The sequence below is a fragment of the Erpetoichthys calabaricus genome, chromosome 11 (assembly GCF_900747795.2).
Source record: "Erpetoichthys calabaricus chromosome 11, fErpCal1.3, whole genome shotgun sequence".
Lineage (NCBI taxonomy): Eukaryota > Metazoa > Chordata > Cladistia > Polypteriformes > Polypteridae > Erpetoichthys > Erpetoichthys calabaricus.
In genome coordinates, this window is record NC_041404.2 from 33,435,166 (window position 1) to 33,459,826 (window position 24,661).

Sequence of the window (24,661 nt, forward strand, 5' to 3'; positions counted from 1 at the left end):
TTAAGGCGACGCACACAAGCTGCCTCATTAAGCAAAGCCCTGCATGCTTTTATCTGCACACTGCCGAAGCCGGTGTGGTGTGTCTTCTACCTCTTAGTCATTTGGCTGGGACATACCTTAAATCTGTCCTACAGAAGTGAGTGAGGCGGCTTTTACAGAGTCCAATGCTTTCGATAAGGTAGTGGCACATGAGGACGTCACCACGGACACCATTGCAGGGGGCATCTTCGTGATCGGTAGAGGTAGCTGCTAGGATATAGGCACCAGATTGAGGGTCACTCTGCCAGCACCTAAAATGGAGTTAAAAATGGACTTCATTACTGGGACAACAATTTTCTTATCCTCTCCTAAACATTTACAGTGTAAGTAAAGTCTGGACTGTACCACGTTAAAAGGTATGGCTTTACCTCAGAATGACGTGGTCCCTCGGGAGATAGGGGACGCTGCCTTTGCTTGAATAGTGAAAAATCTCAGTCTCTTTATCCAGAGTTTCAATGACTTTGGAACTTTGCAGGTTCGGATCCCACAGTTTTTGTTCTCTCAGTATCCGGTGAAACACTTCTTCCTGGGAAGCATCCACCTCAGTTGAACTTTTCCAGAGGCGTAGAGGATTGCCATCATCCACCTTAATCAAATTTGAAAAAAATAAAATAAAAAAGGTAAAGGCTAAGTAGGTGTTCATATCTTAGGCTAGTCCATTTCTACAGTGATGGGCTTTCAGGATATTAGAACAATCGAGACGAGAACAGGCCATTCAGGCCAACAAAGCTCGCCACTTAATTCTTTTAAAAATAAACATCAAGTTGAATTGTGAAAGTCCCTGAAGTCCTACTGTCTACCACACTTCACTTATTCCAAGTGTCTGTGGTTCTCTGTGTAAAGTAAAACTTCTTAATGTTTGTGTGAAATTTGCCCTTAACGAGTTTCCAACTGTGTCCCCGTGTTTTTGATGAACTCATTTTAAAGTCACAGTCTTGATCCACTGTACTAATTCCCTTCATAATTTTAAACACTTCAATCATGTCTCCTCTTAAACTCCTTTTTCTTAAACTGGAAAGGCTCAGCTCTTTTAATCTTTTCTCATAATTCAACTCCTGTAGCCCTGGAATCAGCCTAGCCGCTCTTTTCTGGACCTTTTCTACTGCTGTTATGCCCTTTTTGTAGCCTGGAGACCAAAACTGCACCCAGTACTCCAGATGAGGCCTCAGCTGTGCGTTATAAAGCTTGAGCAGAACCTCCTTGAGTATTAAATCAAATACACTATTGTCCTAGTAATAGATAACCTTGAGTTATGTCAAACATAAAACTAAATGTCACGCCCCAATAACCAAACACATTCTTATGGGGCCAGTCGTGGTTCTCAAACGAGAATACTGAGCAGTGGCAAAATCCACTGCTGCAAAGACTCCACCCAGAGGGCTTCTTCCTAACACACCCGCTCCAAGTTTCGCCAGTCTGCCTGCTTTTATACCGGGGTTTCAGGGAGAGAGCAAAGGAAACTGAACAAAAGACTCGGCAGCACAAGGTGACTGAAGCTGAATAACTAATAGAGACATATACGCACACACACTTGTAGCCCACCGCAGCTACATGCATTTGTGAAGTGTTTGTTTTATCTGCCTGTCATTTTAACTATTGAATGACTATGTGACAGCAAGCAGAGCTTAGATTAGCGCTTCCCCATTCATTTTACCCTCGCACACCCTGTGACGGACGAGGCCGATTTCGCACCCCCTTGGGAAATGTTCACCGAGCTTTGATGGCTTCAAGTGGGAATTGGAAAATATTCCATTGCAAAGCGCGCACTGCGGTCTGTCTAATCCATCAATAATTGTTTTGGTAAAGCCATACTCAGTGTAATCCTTCCATTTTCTAATTTTTTCGCGACTAGCCATGATTAAATGAACAGTAAAAAAGTAAGAGCGAAGCGACGGTGACTTATTGAGGCAGGCAGGCGAGAGCACAATAGCACGCGGGCTCGATGTAGTGTGTGTCAAGTCGATCTAAAATGTGCGGTCAGATTCGAAAAAATATATCTCTTCAAGTTCTATTTGGATATAAGTAGGTTCTATTTAGTCGACAGAAATATCTTTGGTAGGAATGTAAGTTGAATTTAGTCTTTAAATTTCTATGGTGAAGAAAAATTTATGCAATGATGACTAAATTTAACTCACATTCCTACCAAAGATATTTCTGTCGACTAAATAAAACTTACTTATATTTAAAATTTAAATAGAACTTGAACAGATACGATAGTTCATAATACCCACGCAGCACTAAGTGCGCGTAAGAGCCGAAGTCATCCGTTTTAACAAGCAGCATATTGCACTGATACGAAATGGCCTGCCCATTTAATTATTTAGGAATGGATAGATAAATTAAGATTTTGTACAAATGTTTTTCATTTTTCTTCCTTGATGGATTCTGGCACCCCCAGCAACAGTTGCTCGCATCTAGCACCCCCAATCGGGAAGCACTGGTTTAGATAATAATTGTGGTCTTTGTATATACAGCATGTTAAACATTGTGGCTATTTTGTCATGGCGTATCAGATCAGACTGTAATGGTATATTTCTTGAGTTATTCGTTTAGACGTGCAGTCAGAAGGTGGATATTGTGCAGCCTCATCTGTGCATCTGCTGGTGTTGCTGAGTTGATTTTGGGTGTTTTGAGTACTGAAATCTCCCGTAGCTCTTCTTTATCAGCTCTCTTAAAATGGCAGACACACTGTTTACTTTGAATGCATATTTTGCAGTTCATACTTTCACCAGCACAGCTGCCTACTCTTTCAGACACCCATCGACTAATAAACTGTCGTCGTAAAACTGAACAACAGCACAAAGAACTCGTGAGACAACGTATCTCATGTCCCGTTTACCACTCGTCCACTGATGCTATCAAATGCCAATGTGTAATCTGATGTTACAGAGAGGTGTTTCGCTTGCATCACGTTACCTTTATTTTTAGCAAGCACACGACACACAAGTGCATGTCTGAAAGGGTTTTTTGGAGACTTTTTGACTGTACGTGGTCCATAATAAATAGAAGCTTGCGGTCTGCCAGTCCAGGTTAACAAGAGCACCTCAGCTCTTTGCAGTTCAAAATCTCCGCCTTCCTAGAAGCGTTGGATTGGTTTAGAAATGTGACACTCAGTGAGCCGTCTAATTATTCCCACCCACTTTTAAACAAAATTCACTCATGCTTGTCTCCAGATCTACCGCATATACTCACGTATAAGTCGGGACTTGAAACTCAAAAAATTGATCATAAAATCAGACCTCGACTTATACGCCCATTCAAAAATGCAACACTTAATTTTTTTTTTATTTCTTCTTGCCTCCTCCAATCTCACACCAGTTTCTCAGATGCATTGAGTTTTGTTGAAGCAGCACAGTTACCACTTTCTTTCGCTACTTCAACGACATTTAATTTAAAACCAGCTTCATATTTTCTTCTTATTGAACACTCCATCGTAGATAAGGGAAGCACTTATGATAAAGGTGTATGAAGGTGTGAGATACAAAAAACACAAATCAGTGCAATCATCGCTTCGTAATAGTTCAGGTGTTAACGTGTGGTCACGTGGGCACAATACATAGAAAAAAATGGCCGTGTGCTCCGTGGTTACTCTCTCAGGTGGGCGTTCACATATCATAATCTCTTGGCCCAATAGCGGGAGTTTTCCGCATTCGACTTATACGATCGACATTATAAAATACCGGAAATTATACGGTAAAGTCAAGCCGCGACTTATCCACGAGTATATACGGTATGTGTTATGCACCTGGCTTCAGTGAGGCTACTCTACACATGACAAGAATGCTCGTACTTCTTATGGCCGTCTGTTCTTTGTGTGGATATACAAATAATTTAAGAAAATTACAATTTTCATTTTGTTGCATAGCATTTTTTTTTGTGTGTGTTGTATAATTTGTAAATTGAACAAAGCCATCTCTCTAGCCACAGTATAATTGAATCTCACAGATTTTCTCAAACACCATGAAATTCTTAAAACATCTAAATCTTAGTGAGGATCATGGGGGCACAGCCTATCCCCACCACACCAGTTACAGTCTTAGTCTTAGATGGTCTGCCAGTCCATTGCAAGGCCCCACATTAAAAAATCCTTCTGTGGAGTTAAATTAAACACTGGGGTGAACTTGAGGAGAGGAATGGCGGACCCCTGCGTACCTTTTTAAAAGCTAAGTCCACTTGCTCCAAGCTTGTGCAGGTCACCCAGCATTTGTATTTCTCTCTGGCCTCCCTCAGCATGGTCTGAACAGACACCTCCAGGTAGGCACGTCGGCTGCACTCGGATTCACTTGATGAACTCCCACAATGCTCGGCCTCTTCAGTGAGGGAATTCACGTGCTGGAATAGCCAGTATTTGGGCAGCTGCAAGAACAATCAGATCTTCAGTTAATTGTTATGTAGTGCAGTAGTCGGAAGACAAGTCTGGTGTGTAGAGACTGATCTCAGAAATGCAACCCCAAAACATGCAAGTCAATAATTTTAATGGAACTTTCCATAGGACACACCACCAAATTCTAGTGTCTTTTAAATAATCGTTCTATGATAGGCACAAAATAAATATCCATCCATCCATCCATCATCCAACCCGCTGTATCCTAACACAGGGTCACGGGGGTCAGCCAACACAGGGCGCAAGGCAGGAAACAAACCCTGGGCAGGGCGCCAGCCCTCCGGAGGGCACGCACACACACACACACACACACCAAGCACACACTAGGGACAAATTAGAATCGCCAATGCACCTAACCTGCATGTCTCTGGACTGTGGGAGAAAACCCACGCAGACACGGGGAGAACATGCAAACTCCACGCCGGGAGGACCTGGGAAGCGAACCCAGGTCTCCTAACTGCAAGGCAGCAGCACTACTACTGTGCCACCGTGCCGCCCACAAACAAAATATTATACATTTAAAAAAAAAAAATGACCTGGAAAAGGCGGGTTGCTTCTGAAATCATGTGGGCCAGGCCTTGGGTAGCAGCAAGGTTCTCAGTGAGGTCCCTCTGGTCGGGCCTGCCAAGGCTGTACTTCCTCTGACTGGACCTGAGAGAAGACAGCAGAGCATATAGTTAAGATCTCAGCCCTATCACTGAATGTTAAGAGACTTCTGGACAGTTCTGGTAAAGCGCCTCATGAAAGTGTACAAAATCTGAAGGCGAGAATATGAGATAAGTAATTCACCTTTACTGCATGTAAAGCCAAAGACAGTCATTGAGGGAAGAAAACCAGACACGCTTTTATCCTTCACCAACTATCTCTTTACAAATAGCAAGAAAAAGCCGAGTGTCCCTTTCACACTTGTAGTGAGATGTTTCTGAATTTAGATACAACACAAAAGGCATAATAAAAAAAATCACTGAGCGGTTGACGCCTTGGTTTAACTTCTATCTACCTTCGCAAAAATCAAAGTCGGATGCGTTCAAAAATGACACCTTTCTAAAAGCCAGTTGGAGCCACTGCAGCTTCCGTGCATGTGAAGTTGCGTCCAGCACCGGAGATCCTGCCTGTGTTTTTATCTCCTGCTCTCTTTCTTTCTCTGCATGATAACATTCTGTTCCCCGAGGCAGATACGCTACACTGCAGGACTTTCCAAATGTGCAGAACAGACTGTGATAAGGACTGGCTGGCCATGTTCTTCTGCCTCCTAAACTTCCAGATCACTTTCCTTTGAAGTTGGAGACCAAATGTCCACTACTGCAGGCATTTATTATCTGCACAGTCTAAACTGAACTGACATTTTTAGATAATGTGTGCTTTATTTATTTATTTTTTTTCTTTTCCCTACTGCCCTCGCTGCTGCAGTGTCTACGTGGCTGAAATTAATGATATGCTATCAGCTACTTTCTTTTAAAATCACACCCAAATGGATAAGTGCAACACCGCAATCTGCAGAGCAGTTTATCATTCCAAGATTCCTTTCCTGGCTGCTTTGTGAACTCTGATGTCATTGGAATATGACAAGACAAACAATGTTAAAATACTGTAAAGAAAGTTCAAGCTTAGTTTATGACCAATTTCATACTTTTCTGCCAAATAACAGGCAGATCTAGAAGTTTATTTATGGTGCCACTTTTGAACTGTACAGCAATGAAACTGTCGACTTCTGCAACAAACCGCAGAATTATTCAGGCTTTGTGAATAAAGACCTTTCCACAAATCACCGACCTGCAATCATTCTAGCTTCTCATTTAAAAGTGGAAAATCATTACAGAGGTCATGTTTGCTTATGAAGATTACCGTCTTTGAAGGCGTGTGCAAAAGCATGAAGCTAAGGAACAGTCATTAAAAGTAGCAATAATTCATAAGAATATTAAGAAATTTGACAAATGAGCAGAGACCGTTCAGTCCATCAAGCCCGTTTGTTTAGCTAATAGCTAAGCTGTCCCAACATCTCATCCAGATCCTTCTTAAAGGTTGTCAGCGTCTCAGCTTCAGCTCCATGTGTTGACAGTTTGTTCCAGATTCCCACAACTCTTTGCGTAAAGAAGTGCTCTCTGACTTTAGTTGTAAATGCACATCCCCTTAATTTCCACGCGTGTCCTCGAGTACATGACTCAACATTTAGTTGAAAGAATTCTGGTGAAGTTACTTTATCGATGCCTTTCAGGATTTTGAAGACCTGGATTAGGTTGTCATGCAGTCTCCTCTGCTCAAAACTGAACAGGTTTAATTCTCAAGAGTCTGTCTCAGTAGGCCACGTCCTTAAGTCTGGGGATGTTTCGGGTTGCTCTCCTCTGCACAGCTTCAAGTGCTAGCAGCTGTCTTTCTTGTACCAGCGTGACCAGAACTGCGCATACAATACTCCAGACAGATGTGGTCTCACTAGTGCATCATATAGACTGAGCATAGCATTCCTTGATTTATTTTTAACAGTTTTTACTATATAACCTGACATTTTATTTGTCTTTTTAATCACTTCTGCACAATGCTTAGTTGATGAAAATTTTGGATCAACATAAATCTCTAAATCTTTTTCAGAGGTTGCTTCCTGTATGTCAGTGTCTCCCACCTTGTATTTAGAACTTATCTTCTTTTTGCCCATCTTGCAGCACTTTGGACTTTCCTATGTTGCTGTCTAGAGTGTTCGCCCATTTCTGAGCTTCTCCGAGTCTTCTTGAATTGTTTTGCTTCCTCGGCTTCTTCCATTTCTCTAAATTTAGTATCCATCCATCCATCCATCCATCCATCCATCCATCCATCCATCCATCCATCCATCCATCCATCCATCCATCCATCCATCCATCCATCCATCCATCCATCCGTAATGCCTTCCTAAATTTATCTTTTTATTTTTCTTTGCTAAAGAAAGGTACTTTCCCTACATCAGGTTAAGTTTATTTTTAAAATGTGTAATGTGCACATTATGTCTAACTAGGGGGCTTTACCCCCTGCTTTCTTTGCTCACCAACCCCCTGCCTGCGCTATGTGCTAGCCTCTTTGCGGTTCTGCCGCTCCTGTATGGGGATGTACAATTTAAACAGATTTTAATTTTCATGCGAAGTGTTACATTTGCATCCACGCGAAGTATAACTGCCCGTGATTGAATTTCGTTTCTTTCTATTACTTTTTCGAATGTTTGGCTCTGAGATTTGTTAATTGTCTTTGCAAAAGCTATTCTAACGAGAAACTGTTAACGTTTTAATACGAATGACATATCAAGATCTCCTTTGTTGTGTAATGTTATCCACGGAATATGTACTACATTACCTTTCTTGAATATATCCTTCTTTCTACAGTAATTCGTGCGGTGGAAGACCAGACGTTGTTATCGGTTGTAGGTATTCTTCGTGATATTGTAAGTTGTTGTTTTCATCTTCCACACGATCACCAGCATAGTCTATTGATACGCATTTAACCATTTTGCTGTGTTACCGATCAATATTTTTGGCATGAAGTTGTTTGACTTCCTCATTTCTCGGTGCTAGGATTGCCTGTGTACTTATTTTTTCTGTTGATAACCCTTCGTGATGAAATTCTTCAATTTGATTTGAACATAATACGTCTTCTTTAATTGAGAACTTAAAGTGAGGAAAAAGTTAAAATTTATAAGAGCTGAGAGCGCAGGAAGTGTGTCTGACAAAAGCATTCACAAGACTGAGAGGTGAGAGGACCGTGGTCTTGTTTGAAAATGGCTGTTAGGAGGGCGTGACAAAATTCTCACCTCGCAGGACTTGAAAAAATCTTTTTCAAAAAGTCTTGTCTCCTAAAAAGTCTTGTCGCATTGAAAGTTTTTTTTAATATAATAGAGAGAAATATTTTTTAGGAGGCCGTTTGATTGTAGACAATTCATCATAAACAGAAGCTTGCTGTTTGTCGCACCAGGTTAACGAGACCAGCTCTGATCTTTGCCCCTGCTTTGCGCTCCGCCTTCCTGAGGCGTTGGATTGGTTTAGAAATGTGACACTCAATGACCTGACTAACTGTCCCCACCCAGTTTTAAGGAATATTCACTCATGGTTGTCTCCAGACATATATGTTACATGTCTGGCTGTAGCAAGACTGCCCCACTATGAGATGAGTGATGTTTGTTTGTATTTTTATTAATTCCTTTCAGTCAGTGTACCTCAGGCAGCAGAAGTAGTGAGCAGCTGTACCAGCGCTATCTTGACTAACTTGTATTAGAGATACATCAGGAGTGGCTTCCAGACAAGTACAAGAGAATTTTCAAAATATTCAAGTTGAAATGCCCTCTTTCAGGGTAAATCTGAAACAGTAAAATAATCCATAAATGAAGTCGCACAAAAAGCTTTTCTCTTTTAAGCTTGGCGAGTTTGTCAATGGTTTTCAGTGGGGGAATTTGGAATTGCAAAAATGTGTACAGCACACTGTGGCTGTACTGTCTGTCATGCTGTCACACTTTTCCATTTACTGGACGTTACATTTTTGGTAATCCCTTGTATGTTTTGTGTTAAAGATGCTCTTAGTTAAATCAAATCCTCAATTTTTCTTTTTACTTATTTTATTTCTAATGCGATTTTTAGATTTGAAAGGCATGAGAAGGGTTTGGCTTTAGGCCTCCAGTGGCAGATCCCTTTGCGGCTTCGTCAGGATTGTTCACATTAACAAAAAAGAAAATATGTGAAAATCGAACCTGTTTAATTCAATTCACCTCTATAGTTAAAAGAACTAAATAATTCATTTGAAACTTTTTAACACCTGTATTTCAACAAAAGGTAATTTAAAAGAAAACACGATTTTCTAACCTTAACGTATTTGTGCTGTCTTTCCTAAGGCTGTTGAGGTGGAAAAGTGATGGAGCCAAACACACGGCGATGTTGGTGGGGGTCATTTGGTTTTCTTCAACACAAGCAACAACATCACTGAGAAAGTAGAGAAGAGTTTGCAGAGCTTCGCGGTTTTCATCTGGCAGCAGGAGGATGGCGGCTTGGATTGCAGAAAACTGCTGATCTTTGGGGAGATCTGAAGAGAATGTAAAGGTAATAAATGATAAACTTGCAGATAACATGGCAGCCACTGACAAAGAATCTCAAGACAATGACTTAAAGTTTATCTTGAAAGAACCATAATGTAGGGTGTAAACTGAGTTGCCAGTTTATTAGGTATCCCCCCCCCCCCATCACCCCCATTCTAACACGCCCTGTGATGTCGGTGGGTGCTATAAGTGAGGTAGAAGAGACTTTCTAGTACCACTTTGTGTTCAGTTGAGCTTTGTAATTAGCAAGAGGAGTGCCTTAAAAACTTGATTTCACAAAGCATGTGGTACATTTCTCAATAACCCATTGTGGTGTAGCGGGTCCACGGCTACGAAAGATTGGCAGCTTTTAAATAATCCATTCGCCGTGTCAGTCTCCGTGGGCGCTATCGTGCAGCCGCGGGGAGTTGATGAAGTAATTGGGGTGAGTTGCACCTGCATGTGAGGGTGCAATCGCTCTCAATTGCTTAATCGGCTTCCTGCGGTTCGTGATTGAGGCAGTGTGCCCACGGAGCCATATAAGAACAGGCTGGCACAAAGAGGAGGGGGACAGAAAGGAAAGAGGAAAAAGAAAGGAAAGGCTTGGAGAGCTAGAGCACAGCATTGGGGGTGAAAGAAAGCGGACGAGCCAGCTAGCTGTAAAAGAGAGGTCAGCGCAGTCAGGGGTCCTGGATGGAGTGAAGGATCAGCGCTCAAGGGACAGATCGTGCCCACTGAATGGAAGAGCGGGTACGATCGTGGAGGAGTCCTAGGGACCTGAGGGACGACTACGAGTGTGAGAAAGAAGGCTGGAGGACAACTAACCCTGAGCGGTCTGGCAGACGCCAACGGAAGCAGCCAAGATGGGGGTCAGTAGTATGAGGACCACGGCGGCTGAAGTCTCTCCTGCTGAGCATGCCTTGGGTGAGTTGGAGAGACTGGGAAGGAGCTGTGCTTAGCTGGTGTGATCCCAATGTCTGCGGCAGGATTTTGGTCTCGTTTTAGCCTTGTTTTAAATGTCTGGATTTTACCTTTTTTTTGTATGGATTATTTATTGAATTTTGATGCACTGCACTTTCATTTGGACACTGTTTTGATTTTGTTTTGTTCCCTTTTTGTAATAAAAGCACTTTTGCACCTTTCCCCTTGCTTCGTCGGTGTCCTCATTGTCCAGCTCATCCGGTTACATTACCGACAGTGTCGGGTTCAAGAGCTCCCAAAGAAGTGGGAGCATGGAGCTGAACCCACATCGTCACACCCACCTAACATGTCTCCTGCTGCTCTGAAGGTCACTATAGGTGTAAACCACAACTACAGTGCATGTGGAAAGTATTCACAGCGCATCACTTTTTCCACATTTTGTTATGTTCCAGCCTAATTCCAAAATGGATTAAATTCATTTTTTTCCTCAGAATTCTACACACAACACCCCATAATGACAACATGAAAAAAGTTTACTTGAGGTTTTTGCAAATTTATTACAAATAAAAAAATTGAAAAAGCACATGTATATAAGTATTCACAGCCTTTGCCATGAAGCTCAAAATTGAGCTCGGGTGCATCCTGTTTCCCCTGATCATCCTTGAGATGTTTCTGCAGCTTCATTGGAGTCCACCTGTGGTAAATTCAGCTGAGTGGACATGATTTGGAAAGGCACACACCTGTCTATATAAGGTCCCACAGTTGACAGTTCATGTCAGAGCACAAACCAAGCATGAAGTTAAAGGAATTGTCTGTAGACCTCCGAGACAGGATTGTCTCGAGGCACAAATCTGGGGAAGGTTACAGAAAAATTTCTGCTGCTTTGAAGGTCCCAATGAGCACAGTGGCCTCCATCATCCGTAAGTGGAAGAAGTTCGAAACCACCAGGACTCTTCCTAGAGCTGGCCGGCCATCTAAACTGAGCGATCGGGGGAGAAGGGCCTTAGTCAGGGAGGTGACCAAGAACCCGATGGTCACTCTGTCAGAGCTCCAGAGGTCCTCTGTGGAGAGAGGAGAACCTTCCAGAAGGACAACCATCTCTGCAGCAATCCACCAATCAGGCTTGTATGGTAGAGTGGCCAGATGGAAGCTACTCCTTACTAAAAGGCACATGGCAGCCCGCCTGGAGTTTGCCAAAAGGCACCTGAAGGACTCTCAGACCATGAGAAAGAAAATTCACTGGTCTGATGAGACAAAGATTGAACTCTTTGGTGTGAATGCCAGGCGTCACGTTTGGAGGAAACCAGGCACTGCTCATCATCAGGCCAATACCATCCCTACAGTGAAGCATGGTGGTGGCATCATCATGCTGTGGGGATGTTTTTCAGCAGCAGGGACTGGGAGACTAGTCAGGATAAAGGGAAAGATGACTGCAGCAATGTACAGAGACATCCTGGATGAAAACCTGCTCCAGAGCGCTCTTGACCTCAGACTGGGGCGATAGTTCATCTTTCAGCAGGACAACGACCCTAAGCACACAGCCAAGATATCAAAGGAGTGGCTTCAGGACAACTCTGTGAATGTCCTTGAGTGGCCCAGCCAGAGCCCAGACTTGAATCCGATTGAACATCTCTGGAGAGATCTTAAAATGGCTGTGCACCGACGCTTCCCATCCAACCTGATGGAGCTTGAGAGGTGCTGCAAAGAGGAATGGGCGAAACTGGCCAAGGATAGGTGTGCCAAGCTTGTGGCATCATATTCAAAAAGACTTGAGGTTGTAACTGCTGCCAAAGGTGCATCAACAAAGTATTGAGAAAAGGCCGTGAATACATGCACATGTATTTCTATATATAATATATAATATATATAATATGTGTACATGTGATTTCTCAGTTTTTTTATTTTTAATAAATTTGCAAAAACCTCAAACGTTTTTCACGTTGTCATTATGGGGTGTTGTGTGTAGAATTCTGAGGAAAAAATGAATTTAATCCATTTTGGAATAAGGCTGTAACATAACAAAATGTGGAAAAAGTGATGCGCTGTGAATACTCTCGGATGCACTGTAGATATGTGTACGCAGTAAAATGCAACTCACAGTGTAACGTCATAATGAGTCCATTTAGTGCAGTCAAGGTAAACAGTTTTCAATGTTAGTGAGCGTATATAGCGATAAAAAAACAATTACATTGGTAGATGTGGAGAAAAGAATCACAAAGTTTGCTTGTGAAAATGGGCTCAGGGAGGTCTCTAAAGTACTGCTTCAGCATATCTGCCACATCGAAGGCTGACTGGCCCTCATAGCTCATGTTGTCCGGGTCCATCTCACTGTTCTCTCTCAGATACTGGATGCGTGACTTTACCCCAGATTTCCTGAATAAGCCGACCTGTTGGCAGAAAGAAGGCTGTTAGACAATGGAGGCATGTCCATGGCAGTGAGAGAGAAGGGGAACTCCCTGACAAAATGAGGCCATACCCTTCTCATGTCTTCTAATTGTCATTGCAAATTCACACAAGTGCATCCTAAGTTATTGTATTTAAAATTATAACTGTACATACATGTAAAAAGCAGACTGTAGTTTCATTGATTTCTACACGTGTAGTGTTAAGCTCCGTGTGCAAATACAGTGTAGTTATTAGAGCGCAGGCAGCACTTAGTGAGGAATGTATTCTGGAAGTGGTCTGTTACATGGAATTCTTCAGGATAAGAAATAGCTCCCAACTTTGGGAATCTTGGAATATAATTAAGAAGTTGCATATTATTCAGAATTACCCTTTGTATATAGTGAGAAGTCAAGCAGAATGACATTTTATTGGCTAACTAAAAAGATTACAATATGCAAGCTTTCGAGGCAACTCAGGCCCCTTCTTCAGGCAGTTTGTAATACAGAGACTGGAGTTCCCTTTGTTTATATAGACACCAGGACAAGAAACAACATTGGACAACCTTTAAGTCAGACATCATAAATGAAAAAAATGAATAGACCTCATCAGGCTAAGATTCATTTAGCAAGAGAGGAGAACAATGTATGGTCAAGATCTTTGGGTAAGATAACTGTCCAACAAAGTCTTTTGAAATTTCCGATGAGTTTTTTAATACAATGTGTGTCTGTAGACATGCTGTCTGTGTCAGTCCAGTTTCTGTATTACATCTTACCTGAAGAAGGGACCTGAGTTGCCTCTAAAGCTTGCATATTGTAATCTTTTTAGTTAGCCAATAAAAGGGGTCATTTTGCTTGACTTCTCACCACATCCATAATGGCTAACACGGTACAACACCCTAGTCCTTCGTATATACACATATGTTAACTTCACAATAAAACCACAGAGTCGGGATTATGGAAAGCAGATCTGTACTCCGAATCTTTTGACTGAGCTTCGCATCTCACCCATTGGGCAAAATTCAAATGGCATACCTGGTCGAGGCAGTGGCTTTGGAGGTAGGTCATGGCCTTCTGTATACTTGGGGGCAAAGCACTTCCGGTTCTCTGTGCATTTAGAAGCAGCGGAACACCAAATACGTATTTGTCTTTGTAATCCGGAGCCTTCACTTTTCGTATGAACTTTGGTACTGTCCTGTTGAAAAATAAAACAAAAAACTCCATCACTCAGCAAATCGACCAACTGTTACGTTAAATGTTGTTTTGCTTGGGTAGTCATTGGCTTTCCAGGTGATATGTGGGGCTGCCATTTTTCCAGTTGTTGTAAGGTGGAGGTCTTTGTAGGGTCGATTTGTTTAAGAATACTCACACTAAAAGGCATTGTAAGAGCCAATCTTTTAAATTAACGTTGGTGGTAAATTTATGTAAGATTTTGCTTAATTCAAACAAACTTAATTCAAAGAACAAAATAAAATATATATACATTTTTTTAAGTAAAACAGTTTTATTTACTTTAGTTATAAATGCACTAAAAAGCAAAAGAATACATTTTTCTTTAACCACAATTTTCGTGGTTGTATGTAACTAAATAAAATCATGAGGCGCACATAAATTAATTGATTCAAACAATTTTTGAAACTTGTTTAGCATGGTGGGGAATTACAATGTTGATTTTTTTTTTATATTTTATGATGAATGTGGCTATTCTATTAATTGATTGAATTAATTAACTTATGTGCGCCCCACGATTTTATTTAGTCACCTACAACCATGAAAATTGTGGTTAAAGAAAAATGTATTTTTTTGCTTTTTAGTGCATTTATAACTAAAGTAAATAAAATCATTTTACTTAAAAATTTATATTTTATTTTTTACTTTTCAGAGTATTTTGCAAATGATTTTTCTTTTAATCATGAATGGGAAGCTTTTTAAAAAGTATTACAGAATATATCTTCTTTGCAGAATTATTTGAATACTAAAAAAAGATTATATTTTGGTCTTCTATCTTTCTGTTCAGGCTGTTACGGGATTAGCACTTGGTTGCTGAGAAAAATAAATATGGACAACAGAACATCAATCTTACGGCAATACCTCCTCACCGTGATCATCAAGGCTACTCCTTCACAAGAGTAAACGAGTAAAGTCGGCCACTCACTGGAAGAATGAAGTGGGGGCAATTCAGTGCGTCTCTCACTTGTATGCTCCTATATCTCACTACATCCTCTCTCCGGCACTGTTGTGTGTGTGAGGTAATTGGAATCGCATAACCATTAATTATGGCGAAATTTGTTATGTAATTGCGTCAGTTTTGACGGATTATTGTATTACCATCGATACTGAACATGTATGCAAAATTTGAAGAAATTCACTTCTCCAAGAGAAGACTTGACCCAGACAAACAGACAGACAGAGGAGTCGTGTTAAATCAAATCGTTTAAGAAGCCTTTGTTAAGGTCTTTGTACTTCAGAGTAAATGAGTAATAGATGCATTTTGCAGTACCTAAACTAAACTGTTACCCAATTACTTTAAAAGCATCCCATACAGTGCATCTGGAAAGTATTCACAGCGCATCACTTTTTCCACATTTTGTTATGTTACAGCCTTATTCCAAAATGGATTAAATTCATTTTTTCCCTCAGAATTCTACACACAACACCCCATAATGACAATGTGAAAACTGTTTACTTGAGGTTTTTGCAAATTTATTAAAAATAAAAAACATTGAGAAAGCACATGTACATAAGTATTCACAGCCTTTGCCATGAAGCTCAAAATTGAGCTCAGGTGCATCCTGTTTCCCCTGATCATCCTTGAGATGTTTCTGCAGCTTAATTGGAGTCCACCTGTGGTAAACTCAGTTGATTGGACATGATATGGAAAGGCACACACCTGGCTATATAAGGTCCCACAGTTGACAGTTCATGTCAGAGCACAAACCAAGCATGAAGTCAAAGGAATTGTCTGTAGACCTCCGAGACAGGATTGTCTCGAGGCACAAATCTGGGGAAGGTTACAGAAAAATTTCTGCTGCTTTGAAGGTCCCAATGAGCACAGTGACCTCCATCATCCGTAAGTGGAAGAAGTTTGAAACCACCAGGACTCTTCCTAGAGCTGGCCGGCCATCTAAACTGAGCGATCGGGGGAGAAGGGCCTTAGTCAGGGAGGTGACCAAGAACCTGGTGGTCACTCTGTCAGAGCTCCAGAGGTCCTCTGTGGAGAGAGGAGAACCTTCCAGAAGAACAACCATCTCTGCAGCAATCCACCAATCAGGCCTGTATGGTAGAGTGGCCAGACGGAAGCCACTCCTTAGTAAAAGGCACATGGCAGTCCGCCTAGAGTTTGCCAAAAGGCACCTGAAGGACAAATAGATCTTAAAATGGCTGTGCACTGACACTTCCCATCCAACCTGATGGAGCTTGAGAGGTGCTGCAGAGAGGAATGGGCGAAACTGGCCAAGGATAGGTGTGCCAAGCTTGTGGCATCATATTCAAAAAGACTTGAGGCTGGAATTGCTGCCAAAGGTGCATCGACAAAGTATTGAGCAAAGGCTGTGAATACTTATGTACATGGGATTTCTCAGTTTTTTTATTTTTAATAAATTTGCAAAAATCTCAAGTAAACATTTTTCACGTTGTCATTATGGGGTGTTGTGTGTAGAATTCTGAGGAAAAAAATGAATGTAATCCATTTTGGAATAAGGCTGTAACATAACAAAATGTGGAAAAAGTGATGCGCTGTGAATACTTTCCGGATGCACTGTATATTTTTAAAGTAACCTAAATTGCCTTATTTGGCCTCTTATTTTTTCCTGCGTAACGGGTTCAAGAATGTAAACTGGGCAGGAGAGAGACGCAATTGAGAAACACAGGTCTGCATGGCTTAATAGTAAAGGAAATGCTGTCGAGGTTGAAGACGTCTTCTGAATTAGCAGATGAAATCTAAATAAAGTTTTATTATTTGTATGCTAAGATTGCAAAACATATTTATTTATCTGGCAAACATCTTCCCCTAGTTGGCTTAGTGCCCAGACACTATTATACTGTAAATCTGGCTGCGTATCTCACACACACGCGCGCACACACACACACACGTAGTAGAATATTGATTAAGGAGTAAAGAATTTTGTCAGTGGCAGCCCTTAAAAGAACCCGATTTGTTTAAGCACATCTGAAGTTTTGTTAAGGTTTGCGAGGCAGCATTTAACAATCTGTTTAGCTGTGATTTAAACTCTGCCATTGTCATTTACAACTATGGCAGGCGCCGGGTTGAACGGCTTTACATATTCATAAACATGAGCCACTTGGCGGTCACAAACTTTGTCAACAGATTTCTATAAAACGCTCTTCTTTATGCCAGCATGGAGCTCTGGAGAGCACTAAATGAACAGAGAGAAGGTTGAGAAACAGCTTTGGCCATTTTATTTAACTCTCTGGCAAAATGCATCGCCTGAGTCCTTTGTGGAAAAGGAGCTTCAGTATGTGGATTTATGAATGCGCCATTAATCAGTTTATTTTATAGTTGCATGTCATATTATCCAAAGGGCAGTACAAAAAAATAATAATAAGAAGAAGAAGACTGCGAGAAAATTCAAAGGTGGCATAATTTGAGTGGCTGCCATGTAGCTGAAGTTAACACAAATTATTGATGTAATGTAAATTAAAGTAAATGTGATTTGTGCAAATATCATGTGGGAACAAATTATTCCTTCAAAGAAATCTTATTTATCATATATTTATGCTTCATAAACCAATAAAAAATTAAAAGAAAAAGATGCCTTTATATTTAACATTTAATTCCAAGAATTCATCAAGTACTGCAGAAACTCTCGTTCGTGTAATGAATTCTGCAAACAATTTTCAAAATGATAATTAGGCTGATTGAATTTTTTTTAACATATACTGTATATTTAACATAACTCAAGAGTACTTAGCGTGAAGTACTGAACTGCCAGTGCCTGACTGTTATATCTCAGTCAGGGATCCCCCCCTTGGCTGCGGTTCAGAGTTTAGCTTTATGTCCTTTTTGCTCTTTGCTGAGCCATTTACTGATGTCAAGGTTACTTTTGTTAATTATTTCCTGTAGTTTCTTTGCCTTCGTTATGTTCCATGTGTTTTGTGGGTGGTCCCCCAAGAGGCGGAGCCACCTGTCAGTCAACTCCAGGAACTGGCCAGTATGACCAGAGGGTTTCCCACAGTTCCTGGCGGTTCATTTTGAAAGCGTGTAGGAGTGGGGAGTTCTTGTGCTTTTTGTCAATTTTGTGTAACTTTTTTTGACCTGTGAGTTTTGATCTTGCTTTCGGATTCTGTGTTGGAACTTTATTCACCTTGGTTTGCCTTTGTTACAGGCAATTGCATTTTTCCTTTGTTCTCCACAGAGCTTCATTATGATTGGAATACTTTTTTGTGAAAAATAAATTTTTTATTTTATAAGGATTCGGTGCTTGGACTTATTACTTTGCTGGGGTTTGATGGTGATTTCCCCCTCCTGTATGAATTATTGTAAGTGTTTGAGACTGTGTGCTTTGGAATTCTTTGGTGTATAGCTTCTTAAACTATGGCTCATGGGTTGCCCACTTTTGGGTCACTCAGGATCGTGACTTACTCTTGTATTCACTGGTAAAGGGTGAAGTGTCCGCTGTGACTGTCGGTGGCGATTCTCCAAGGGGAACCCCTCGCACCTCACAGAATGACTGTAGGTGGCAAATATTCAGGGGGAAATCGATGGACTAGGCCTCGATGACACTTAGAAGGGCAAGATTGGATAAAAGCAAAAAAATAAATGTAAGAACAGCGCCTAGTTCACGACACTGACTAAAGTAGCTAGTCCAAATGGCGTCCCAGCAGCTTTGTGAAGCAAGATCTCTTTGTTCATATTATTTTGTGACTGTTCAATCTGTGTTGCAGTGCAAAGCTCCCATTGTACCGAATGCTGAGAATGTAATAGCTCAGTTAGCATGTCCAGGCTGGTGTCCTCGTCCTTGTCCTACTACTACTGCACCTTGTAGCGTATTTATGAGCCTGCTTTAACGCATTATTGGAACCTGCCGAGGTGCCAGTGACTGAAGCAGCCTTGTCCAGCCATAACAATATTCTGGCTCATTGCACTTCTTTTTGAGTGCCAGCGAAAGAGAATCATGAAATTAATGATAAATGATCCATTTGTGGATTTTTAAACAGTGAAGCTATTGACATCACTGAGTGTGCATTATTAACAGGCCCCTTGTCTTTTTTTAATTGAAAGCAGATACCACTTTGGCATTTCACTGTTTACATGTTAGGGTTGTTGATTCTGGTTTTGTGTTTCCATGGTGACCGAGATATTTAGTTAAAGTCTGAGTGAAAAGAAAAATGATCAGTGAATCGCAATGCACTTCAATCTTAGCATGTGTTCACTGAATACTTTATACAGCGCCTTTCTAGAAGGAACACCATTCTGAATTGCTGCGCATGCTGATTATGTCATAAATGCTCAAACAGATTTAAATCTTTTGTAGCTGAAGATCTAGAAGGTTACACAGCGAGCTGAAGTTGGGTGATTTAAAGCTCAAGTCTTTGCCTGTCTGCGGGGGGATGGCACCCTGCCCCGGGTTTGTTTCCTGCCTTGCCCCCTGTGTTGGCTGGCATTGACACCAGTAGACCCCTGTGACCCTGTAGTTAGTATATAGCGGGTTGGATGATAGATGGATGGACCTTTGCCTGTGCCTAGAGCCGGATGGGTTCTGTCTGGAAGTTAATCTTATATTTTTGTGAGTCCCCTTCTGATGAAGTTTCTTTTTAATCTGATTGGCTTCTTTGTTGGAATGGCAGAAAGGGACGGAGACAGCAATAAGCAATTCAAAAAGACTTGAATGAGCTTCAGAACCGGGCAAACACTCTGGAAAATACAGTTTAACGAAGAAAAGTGCAAAGTGCTGCACATGGGCAAACAGGAACATCAATTATTAAAACAAGATGGGAGGCACGATCAAGAGACGTTATAATCAAACTAAATAGACCTCATCTGGAGTATTGTATCCATTTCTGATCACCAGACGACATGAAAGACATAGCAGCACTTGAAGCTGTGCAGAAGGACAGGTCTTACTGCAGCAGACTCAGAGAATTAAACCTCTTTAGTCTCGAGCAGAGGGGACTGCGTGGCGACCTACTCCAGGTCATCAACATCCTCAAGGCCGCTGGAGCAGATGGTAAAGGACTGGAGAGATGCGCTCTGTTTGCTTGGTACAGTATGTGTGAGGACTCTAGCAGCCGAGTTCTGGATGCGGTGTATTCTAGAGCCACGGTTTTCAAACTGTGGTACGCGTACCACTGGTGGTACTTCCAAGTCATGCCAAGTGGTACTCGTGTGGTCCTTTATTTTCCATGAATCGATGTTGCTAGAATGCCAATATGTTGCATATAATCATATATAGTATAAGTATACTACTGTAAATGCGTGGAAGACTCCAAGCCGGCTTTTATTAGCGCGGGCACCCATTTCCTTAATTAGTTTAATATCACTTTAACGTCATAATTATAGTCATTATAGTGATTATAGTGACTTTTTCTTCAAAACAACATGGCCGTAAATTAACGATTCATTGACAGTGGTACATCAGTTTACTGGTCTTCGCGGAGTGGTACTTGTTGAAAAAAGTTTGAAAACCGTGGTTCTAGAGCAGCGTTTCTCAACATTCTGGGGTCGTGACTCACTTTTTCTCATATAAGTGTCTTTGTGGTCCACTAAGAAGGGGGGATTCCCCTCGATAAATCAAATGTGATGATCGGGGGTGTACCCACTACCGATATAGACAACTTGCGACCCACTTTTGTGGTTGAGAAACACTGGTCTCAAGAGTGTTATGACAGGGTGGTACAATGGTAGAGGCGAGACGTCATGAAATCATGCACAAGAGTTTCTGCTTGTTTTTTTATTTAATAATGGGAGAAGTCGGGTGATAGGCTATAATACACATTTTTGATGAGTAAGCTTTTATGAGGCTCAAAGGTAAGTGATGAGTCAAAAAGGGCATACAACACATGCTAGGTATAAGGCTGCATCCACCAACTTGGACACGAATGACCCGTATCGCTGGCTTAGGAGTCATTGCGCTGATGATGTCACTCAGAGCGCCTTCTAGGAGACTTCACCAAGAAAGCTGCGAACGTGTCCCTAACTACGGGTACTGAACATGGCAGTACGTACAATGAAAATAAGATGTCACGGGAGAACATATTGTTTTTTAAATGCCATTAAAAATGCATCAGATACAATAAAACAATGTGACAATCAGATTCTTTGACTTCTGAATCCCACAAAATGAAGTTTTAATTATTTTTAGAAGCCGGGAAGACTCCAGGTAATGACATGGTTAGGTCATATATAGTTAATGACAAATGGAAACCCATATGAGATGGCGGAGATTTATTAATGTAGAGTGGAAGATCACCACACACTGCTGTCCCACTAGCAGGTACACACCTTTGACAACATGACCCTTCTCTCCAAAGACACGTCCTTACCAGTTCCAGCCTTGTTTGCTGGAGGGGGAGTATCTGTCCATCAGGGCGGTGAGTTTTAGCAAAGCCAGCTTCTGCAGCAGATTGAGCTGGGCCGCCGTCTGGCTGTCAATGCTTAGGCCGGACGTCTCTCCGTGCAGACTTTGCTCACTCAACCAGTGTAACTTCTGCTGCCTGAAATAAAAACATTTACAATAAATTCATTCCATCAGTCAACCACGTCTGATTTATAATCACTGGCCCCATGATTCTAAATTGGATTTAGCTGGTTGGAGAATGTTGTATTGGTGTTGTATTTTTCAATGAAGAAAGTTTTATGGAAATTTAGTTGTTTAAACAATTTCATTTTAAATTGTGTTTAATTTATGTTGCAATGTCAGACAATTAATTTTCTTTTCCTAGTCAGCGTTGTTGCCATGTTTTCCAACAACAACCACACCTGAGTCCAGACACGACTCCACCATTGGACACAATTACCCCTCAGGTAGTGTTATCTTGAAGGCATATATGGGTGATTGTGACTTTTTATATGATGGGGCTGTTCTATCGATTTTATCTAGAGTTGGTTCATAACTTGGTCCCTGCACCTCGATGCTAGGATGATGAGCATTGGTTCCCTGTGATGAGAGCATGAGTATATTTTGAGAATATTTCTACTTTTCTTGAGTGTTATACGTGGGTATATACAGTAGATAGGAAATATAAGTCGGGTCTTGAAACCCATAAAATCAATCATAAAATCAGATCCCGACTTATACGCCCGTTAAAAATACGACAGTTACATTTTTGTTTTTTACATCTTCTTGCCTCCTCCAATCTCACACCAGTTTCTCAGACGAGTCAAATTTTGTTGCAGCAGCGCAGTTACCAATTTCTTTCACCACTTCAACGACTTTTAATTTAAAACCAGCTTCATATTTTCTTCTGATCGAACGCTCCATCGTAGATAAGAGATGCTCTTATGATAAAGGTGTATGAAGGTGTGAGACACAAAAAACACAAATTAGTGCAAACGTTGCTTCGGAATAGTTCGGGTATTACCGTGTGGTCACGTAGGCACAATTCATAGAAATAAAGGCTGTGTGCTCCGTGGTTACTCTCTCTGGTGGGTGTTAGCATATCATAATCTCTTGGACCAATAGCGGCAGTTTTCTACATTCGACTTATATGACCGACATTATAAAATACTGGAAATTATACGGTAAAATATACTCAAATGCGAGTATATACGGTAGTTAAATTTTACTTCACTATATTTTCTAATGCACCAGGTTACATTTTCTCTAATATACTTTGCTCGACACTTTGTTACTGCAATATTAAACCAGAAAACAAAAAGGCTACAAAAATGCTCACAGTGTTTCACTCAATTACATAAAATATGGGCTTTTCTCAATTTAAGAAAATTTTCATATAAGAAGAATCTGGGACAATATTTAAATAGGCACTGTTGGCGCTAACATCCAATCATCACAGGTGTCGGACTCCGGTCCTCGAGGGCCGCAGTGGCTGCATGTTTTCATTGTAACCATCTTCATTAGTAAGCCGTTTTTACTGCTAATTAACTTCTTTTGCTTTAGTTTTAATTAACTTGACTCAGGCCCCTTAATTGTCTCTTTTTCCTTAATTAGTAGCCAAACAAGCCACCATATGAGCAGCTCACCTGTGCCCATCACACAATATCTGAAAATAAAGAAAGGTGAAGGTCTCAGTAAGGTTGATCTCTCAGGTCACCAAAACATTTTGACGGTGTTCATAGAAAAAAACAGAAAAAAATCGACAAATTTGGAAATATCTGCTGTGGCAGAATGAGAGCAGCAAAAAGCCATTGAATTAAATAACGGGCTTAATTAAGAGCAAGAATCAGCTTCTCATTAAGAAACTGTTTGGAGTGAAATTGGTTGGAGTTTGAAATCCCAGTTTAGCTGGTCATCTGTTGGCTCGTTTCATGTCTCATTTCTGTTTGGCTGCCATTTAATGAAGAAACAAATCAATTCAGAGGACTGAATTCTTAAAAACAGGGCTACTGAAATGAAGGGAAAAAGAAGTTAATTAGCAGTGAAAACTGGTCATTGCTTAGGAAAAGAGTTAGAATGAAAACCTGCAGCCACTGCGGCCCTCCAGGCCTGGAGTTCGACACCCCTAATCTACACAGTCATTCCAGCTACACCTAGCCCAGAACTAGGCGGGGCTGGATGTTTGGGGCGGGACTGGATGTTTGGGGCAGGACTGGGCATTGATAACATGAAATCCCAGTCTCATTCTATCTATCTATGTGTTGATGTGCTATTGCGTTTTTTTTTTTTAACTCCAATTTGTGATGCTTCACCTTTCCACTTTCGTTACATTCACGTGAATTTCCAATTGGACTTTTTGGAGAAATGCACGGTCACTGTTGATTTGTTACTTGATGTGTAAAAAACAAGCAATTAAACGTAAGCTGTATTTTTTTTTCATGAAAAAATAAAGAGCAAACTAAATGTATTAATTGTATTTGGAGCAAAGTGATGCACAATTAAACTATAAAAATGGCATTTCTAATGGACCAGGTTATATTTTTTGTTTCACACAATTGATTAAGGCAGAGGTTCCCAAGCTTTTTAGGTTTGTGACCCCATTTTGAAATCTGAGCTTTTTCACGACCCCAGCTTTTTGAAATATTGACATTCACTTCCTAATCAATACATTGTTTAATGTTTTTTTTCTATTTTTAAATATTTTGTTACATATCAGGAGACCCCAAAGTTTGGTAACACTGGACTAAGGTGAAAGATTGGCATTATGTCACTACTCAAGAGAATTTGTGTAGCTTTGTTTTTCCTGAATTGTCTGACTCTGAATTCTGAGGTTGTTAGGGCGTTCAAATGGATTTTAATTCATATTTACTGTCTGATAGCATGTAAATGCAGCAGAAGTTATTTGCACTTCTAATGCTGCAGTGTTGAGATGCGGTCCTCAGATTGGACTTGTCAGACGGGGTCAGGTTGACACACAGGCTGCGGTGAGGTGCACTTGTGCCGCCTTGTGCTGTGCTTCACTCACCTTGTCTCGTGTGTTGTTCACACTTCTGTTCTCATTATCCTGGTCTCCACAGCTCCAAAAGAGATTATGAACTAGTTAGAAAAGCCCAGGAAAAACCTAAAGGCCATTCCTTTAAAAGTGAAGTCTAGGTAAAGTACTTTACTAAACATTATTTAATAAAAAGCAATGCTGTATTAGAGATTGTTTTTTTGACGACTAATGTTACGATTAACTCATTTGGTCCATTTTCATGTAGTTCACGTTATCTAAATAGAAGTAGTGGTCATTTTGGAGGGCCAAGGAAAGCTTAAACATGTTTTCCATTCAATTGCGTGTAGGTGATCGCTTTACGAAGGGGTTTTCAGGAACGGATTAGCTCATTCTTAAAGCAGAGGA

General features: G+C 40.9%; 2 protein-coding genes across 3 annotated transcripts in view; one reads left to right on the plus strand and one right to left on the minus strand.

The window, feature by feature from the left end:
* wwc1 (WW and C2 domain containing 1) overlaps positions 1-24,661 on the plus strand; it is a 389,372-nt gene that overhangs the window by 138,519 nt on the left and 226,192 nt on the right. The gene's annotated exons all lie outside the window — the stretch shown is intronic.
* si:dkeyp-23e4.3 (rho GTPase-activating protein 7) overlaps positions 1-24,661 on the minus strand; it is a 274,613-nt gene that overhangs the window by 4,559 nt on the left and 245,393 nt on the right. For both annotated transcript variants that reach the window (XM_028812930.2, XM_028812931.2), the window contains exons 6-13: positions 21,248-21,418; positions 13,781-13,940; positions 12,553-12,751; positions 9,235-9,451; positions 4,960-5,074; positions 4,192-4,395; positions 408-625; positions 117-290 (exon numbers count right to left, since the gene is read on the minus strand). In XM_028812930.2, coding sequence (XP_028668763.1) covers positions 117-290; positions 408-625; positions 4,192-4,395; positions 4,960-5,074; positions 9,235-9,451; positions 12,553-12,751; positions 13,781-13,940; positions 21,248-21,418 — 1,458 coding nt within the window. The remainder of the gene's footprint in view (positions 1-116; positions 291-407; positions 626-4,191; positions 4,396-4,959; positions 5,075-9,234; positions 9,452-12,552; positions 12,752-13,780; positions 13,941-21,247; positions 21,419-24,661) is intronic.